The following is a 6,604-nucleotide window of genomic DNA, read 5'->3' as shown; positions in this document are numbered from 1 at the left end:
GCAAGGATGCATTAAATTAATGAAAAGTGACAGTAAAGACATTTATAATGTTACAAAAGACAAATAAAAGCTTTCTATTTTTCAAAGAATCCTGAAAATGTATGCATGTATGGTTTCCATAAAAATATTAAGCAGCACAACTCTTTTCAATATTAAAGGGGTCATATGATATGTGTATTTGGTGTAATGAAATGTGTTTATGCGGTTTAAGGTTAAAAAAACACATTATTTTCCACATACTGTACATTATTGTTTCTCCTCTATGCCCCGCCTTTCTGAAACGCGTCGATTTTTACAAAGCTCATCAGTCTGAAAAGCGAGGTGTGCTGTGATTGGCCAGCGTGAAGAGAGGGCAGACAGGAGGATCTGATGATTGACAGTGTCAAAAGCAGCAGATAGATCTAGCAGAATAAGAACCGATTATTTGGAATCAGCTTTTGCAATCTGCAAGGCTTCAGTGACTGACAGTAGTGCAGTCTCAGTTGAATGGCCACTCCTGAAACCTGACTGGTTAGCATCCAGTTGGTTATTATGTGAAAGAAAAAAATGATGCCTGGTTGAAAACAACTCATTTGAGGGTTTTCGCTATGAATGGAAGGAGAGAGACAAATCTGTAACTATCTATAAGTGAAGTATTTAATGTAGGTTTTTTTGAGCAGTGGGGAAGTTGCCTGTGAGGAGAATTTAATGTGCCCCTACTAAATAAAAGTATTAATTCATTTACTTATAAATCTTACTGACTGTTACTGACTATTGAAATATAGTGTATTTATTGTAAATATTGTAGAATTTAGTTTTTAATGCCAAGGACTCCATATATGACATTTTGTAAATTACCCTCTTCTAAAACAAAAAGTGAGCTACATTTTTGCTATGCAAAAATAAAATAAAATAAAATAATAATAATAATCACAGGTTTCCGTGAAACACAGAGCAGCAGAGTTTGAAAAATCCTTATTTGTCCGGGAGAGCAGAAGAAGTTCGTCCGTTTTGTTGGGTAGAGAGCGGAGGTTCGCCAGATGGATGCTAGGCAACGGCGTCCTGAATCCGCACTGCCTGAGCTTCACGAGCGCGCCGGCTTGCTTCCCCCGTCTGCGCGTCCTGAAGCGCTTGATCAGCGCCGCAGCTCCCCCGACTGCAATGTCCAGCAAAACATCAGAATAATCAAAAACCGGTGAAATATCGGGTGGTGTGTGTACTGCCGAATGTCCAGCAATTCGTCTCTGGTGAAACTGATTGCAGGGATATAACTAAAGACAGGACAAACTAACAAAAACATAAGAACAACTGCGGAGCATGCCATGGAGGCAGCCATCAGCGTCGGCGCCATCTTGACAGCTTGAAGCTGGTATGTGTTTGCAGTACACAAGCCACGGTTAAGACAGCTGACTCCACTGTGAGTGACCCTGTCTCTGTCTCTCTCTCTCTCTCTCACACACACACACATGCGCGTGCACGCACACACACATGATGCGCAAAACTCTGCATTTGAACAGTCAATAGCAAATACTTAAATTAATAACAAAACAGTAGCTGATTCAGAAGCGCCAGATTGTCATAGCAAAGTCAGAATTACCTCCTCTCCTAGGTTCACGAAACGGTCGTCCATAAAATGCATTGCTGTTCTGTTGTAAGTAATCTTAAAGATTCCTAAATGCATCTACTTTCGGCAGGCCAAATAAAGTGCTTTTGCTTTCGCACTGAAACACAGCGTCTCCCTGACATGGCTTTATCAACACTACTGCTGTTCCTGAAACCACGGCTTCTTTCTTTGCGTGCACATTTGGGTGCATTATGCTAATATTTCCACATAGTGACGATATGTGGGGGCGTGTTAGAACGAGCCGTTTTAGGTAGGCGTGGTTAACTCTTAACTTTTATAAAGAATATCTCTTTGGATTTGAGACTTTAGTCTTTGCAACTTTACAGATCTTCTTTATGCTTGTAACACTCCAAAGAGAAAGGAAAAATTGAAATCGCATCATATGACCCCTTTAATAATAAAATAAATTTTGACGTTTTGAAAGATTATGTGACACTGAAGACTGGAGTAATGGCTGCTGGAAATTCAGCTTTGCATCACAGGACTAAATTACATTTGAAAATGTATTCAAATAAAAACCAATCATTTTAAATGATAATAGTATTTCACAATATTACTATTTTTAATCAAATACATGCAGCATTGATAAGCATAAGATACTTTTTTTTTTAAATATTAAAACTTTTTGAACGGTAGTATACGTAAATCTTGTCATATTTCCATATCCAATCTTTATTACTGATTACTCACACTTGTCATTTTGCAAATGATAAACTCTGATCATGTCCCGAATTCTGAAAAAGAACTACTTGAATCTGATCTGACTGTTCAAAAATGGGATTTTAAATGAGAAACGTCACTAAATTTGACCTGCTTTTAGCACACTATGGTTGTTTATCATCAAATGTGTCTTGTTAAAGAAACATTGCATAATAGTTGCACATTTTTAAGTGTAATTCAGTTCCATACAGTCTTCCCCATCTTCCAAGTAATTAATGCCTAAGGCTGTTTGGAATCGAAGACTAGCTAACTGAATACTTCACACAGTACTGCAAATGATATTTTCTTGAATAGTATGCGAAATAAATGCAGTATGCAGTGTGACATCCAATCATCATTTTGGAAATAAAGCTTATTTAAAATGTTAACTTTTGACATTCTCTTCAAATGAATCAATGATATTATATTGGAAATGGACTGTTAAGGCAAGCACTTTGCACTGTGGGATATTATATTCCATGCAGTGTGCTGATATATACTACACATTTGGTCGTCAGGGTATTTCACGCATACAGACAATTCACACAGTTTGCATACTGTATACTGCAGAAGTAGTAGTATGCTTGTATGCTATTCCTAACAGCCTAAATCCCCCCAAACAAAAAGCAACTGTACTTTTCTAACAGCTGACAGAGATGATGGGAGAAGTGGTCTTATGATGTGACTATCGGTCACTGCCTCAAATCTTGCCAATTCCTCTTGTCGAATGCGTGCGAGTGCGAAGGACGTTTTAGCCCTTACGAAAGGTTTACTTCCGACAGGAGCTCATGTACCAAAGCCTCTAAAATATCTTCATCCTTGTCATACACGTGCAATGTTAAACCACAACTCCAAGACTGTTGATTAGGTGTATAAAAGACAAATAATTTCTTTTAATTTCTACTGAGATATTTATTATCCTCCTTTATGTGTGTATTATTGCACTGTAAATAAAGAGAAAGGCCCTGGATTTCTATAAGGACACTACTGTCAGCTGTATTTCAGACTCTATTTTTTACTTTGGTTTTAGAGACTGTGCTAACCTGGAGAGCTGTACAATTTGAATGTGGGAAACCTTTGTTACTTGTTGACTTATGTCCCTTATCAACGTTGTGCACTGGTTTCTAATCGTTTCAAATATATATGTACATTTTAGTTTGGACGCCAACATCAGAATGAAGTATGTATTGTATCGGATGTATCATTTACCTTGAATGTACATGTATTATGGGGGAAAAAAACTTGTTCCTAAAGATTAAAACATTGAAGGTAACAATAAAGACATTTCTAATGTTACAAAATATTTCTATTTCAAATAAATGCTGTTCTTTGAACATTCTATTCTTCAAATAATCCTGAAAAAAATGGCAATGATTGATTGCACAAACATAAGCTGCACAAGTGTTTCTGAGCACTAAATCAGCATATTAGAATGATTTCTGAAGGATTGTGTGACACTGAAGACTGGAATAATGTTGAAAATTGAGCTTTGCTGTCACAGGTAATAAATTACATTTTAAAATATATTCAAATAGAAAACAGTTTAAATAAACATTTTAAATCAGAATAATGTGACTAATATCAGCACATTGGCTGCCAACAGCGCTCGGGGTTTATTTCATTGAAAGAAATAAAAGAGTACATAATTATGATTTACACTTAAGTACAAAAATAACAATCGTAAAAACAACAACAAACATCACCGATGTGCGCTTCTCTGCCAATGGAGAAAATGTCAATGAGCCTCTTCTGTTCAACACTGGCAGCTCATTTATTACAGCTCTCTAATGTACATAAGGTCACTCCATTGTGAATGCAGAGAACAAAATGCATGTCTATCTCTACACAAGGTTGAAGTCTTGCACATCATTCAGTACCCAAGGAATTGCACGTTACGAAGGCATGAAAATAAAAAAAAATGACATTAAAATAGTGTCTTCTAAAGCTAACGCTCCTCCATAAATATTTCCTTGCTGCTTATTAAATCCACTGTACTTTCTTATAACAGAATCACAGGTTTGTGTAGCCAGGAAAATTAATGAAACTTAGAGTACAGTGTGGAAAAAAGTAAAACAATTTTTTTTTTTTTTAATTCAGAACAGCAATGACATTCTTAGGCCACAATTGTTACAGTACAACATAAAAGGCCAAAATTGTCCTCCAAAGAGTGGTCCGGGTCCAGAGGCCTGTGTGTGTGTGTGTAAGTGTTTCCATGCATGGAGGTCCCAGCATAGCGGGGGTGATGCAAGTCCATCATGGTCCCACAACATCTGCTTCTACTCAGCCCTGAAACACATCAGCTACGTCACCTTACCTCTACTGACGTGACAGAATGTCAGCAAATATTATGATGCTTTCACAAAACATACTACATACTAATCATTCTCAGGAAACAGACGTCTGATTGCTAAATGTGTCTTCATGACTTCAAATTCACAGAATACTCTCACATTCTTTGATAGATTTGACTACATATAAAATGCAAAAGTATTATTAAACTATACAAATATTTGTATTTTTGAATGTTTAGCTTTTTTTTTATTTCCATTAAAGGGGTCATATGATGCGATTTAAATTTTTCCTTTCTTCTCACGCTTGAGGTATTCGGCCAATCACAACACACTGTAGATCTGGCCAATCAGAGCACACCTCGCTTTTCAGACCGATTAGTTTTGTAAAAATCGACGCGTTTCAGAAAGGCGGGGCATAGAGGAGAAACAATAATATACAGTATGTGGAAAATAATGTGTTTTTGAACCTTAAACCGCATAAACACATTTCATTACACCAAATACACAAAATAATGTTCTTTTTAGCAGCATCATATGACCCCTTTAATATATTTCCAGAATATTTTCCCCCATTCATCAACATAATACTTTATGTTATATACTGTAGGAAGTTAAAATTAAAATACAGGTAACAAAATATATTATTATTATTATTACTGTTATTATTATTATTAATAATAATAATAATAAATTAATAAATTATAACAATATAATATTAAATTATTAATAAATTACTATAATTACTATTAATAATAACAATAATAATTAATATTCATATTAATAATAAATTATACTAAATGTCAAATAATGTATCAAAGAATGTGTCAATATTATGTCTTTGAACCACGTGGTTCAAATACATTAAGACTTAAGTCTGTTTCTGGAATAATACTTTAAATATGATGCCAGAAATATCAAATAATGTCAACATAATGATGATGAACAAATTCTGCTAATTGTCAGAAAACCACAGACATTTTGTTTTAATAATAATAATATTCATAATAATAACAATAATAATAATAATTTTCTAGCACAAATGGCACAACTTTTATTTCCATGAATATATTTGTAGAATATGTTTTCCCATTTATCAACATAATATTTGAATGTGTTATACTGTATAGGGAGTTTATTAAATTATTATTATTATTATTAATAATTAATGATGATGATAATGATAATAATAATATTAATAATAATAATAACAACCAGTGTCAAATAATGTATCAAAGAATCGGTCAATATTCTGTCTTTGAACCATGTGGTCAAATACATTAAGACTTAATACAAGCCTATTTCTGGAATAATACTTTAAATATGATGCCATAAATATCAAATAATGTCACAACATAATGATGATGAACAAATTCTGCAATTTTCAGGAAACCACGGATGTTTTGCTTTAATAATAATGATAATTATTATTATTATAATAACATTTTTCTAGCACAACTGGCACCATTCCCTTAAAATGACTCTTGTACTGTAAATCATGTTAATGATTCAAAACACTATTTGATCCAAAGAGGAAGCAAAGTTTGCCAGTAAAGATGATAATAACTCACTTCTATTGATAAAGCTCTGGTCTTCTCCTCCTAACTTGGGTTTGGCTTTTCTGGGGACTTCTGAAGCTGTGATAAGAGAAACATCTGTTACACATGTGTGGACACGGCCTAGAGCAACGCATGAATCAACAGTTTTCACTGTATTTGTATTGTTGTGATGTTAGCTTTTATTTCTTCTTGTGATCTCTGATGAGGGTGCATGTTCATATGTATTTAGGGATACATTAGTCGTAGATTTTTAATCACAGCAACTCCAACCCTCTTAAACTTCTCAACACCCTATGAACTAGTGGTTTTCAATTTTTTGGAAAACAAATATGATGATCTTCCTGCAAGGCACACCTTTACCAAATGATTAAGGCGGCTTCATATGTTTAATGCAGACTGTATGAGGAATTGATATATGATATAATAAAAAACATATTGTTTGATTTTTTTTTTTT

At 34.3% G+C, this 6,604-nt stretch overlaps 1 protein-coding gene across 2 annotated transcripts in view; it reads right to left on the bottom strand.

Moving 5' to 3' along the window:
* Positions 1-4,378: 4,378 nt before the first annotated feature.
* tpst1 (tyrosylprotein sulfotransferase 1) overlaps positions 4,379-6,604 on the bottom strand; it is a 54,309-nt gene continuing 52,083 nt past the window's right edge. For both annotated transcript variants that reach the window (XM_016539502.1, XM_016539503.1), the window contains 2 exons: positions 6,162-6,227; positions 4,379-4,588 (listed from right to left, as the gene is read on the bottom strand). In XM_016539502.1, the coding sequence (XP_016394988.1) occupies positions 6,192-6,227 (36 nt within the window). In that variant the 3' untranslated portion in view covers positions 4,379-4,588; positions 6,162-6,191. The remainder of the gene's footprint in view (positions 4,589-6,161; positions 6,228-6,604) is intronic.

The sequence above is a fragment of the Sinocyclocheilus rhinocerous genome, unplaced genomic scaffold (assembly GCF_001515625.1).
Source record: "Sinocyclocheilus rhinocerous isolate Xijiao unplaced genomic scaffold, SAMN03320098_v1.1 scaffold1870, whole genome shotgun sequence".
Classification (NCBI taxonomy): domain Eukaryota; kingdom Metazoa; phylum Chordata; class Actinopteri; order Cypriniformes; family Cyprinidae; genus Sinocyclocheilus; species Sinocyclocheilus rhinocerous.
The sequence above is the reverse complement of the archived record's forward strand: the minus strand, read 5'-3'. Positions and strand labels throughout refer to the sequence as shown.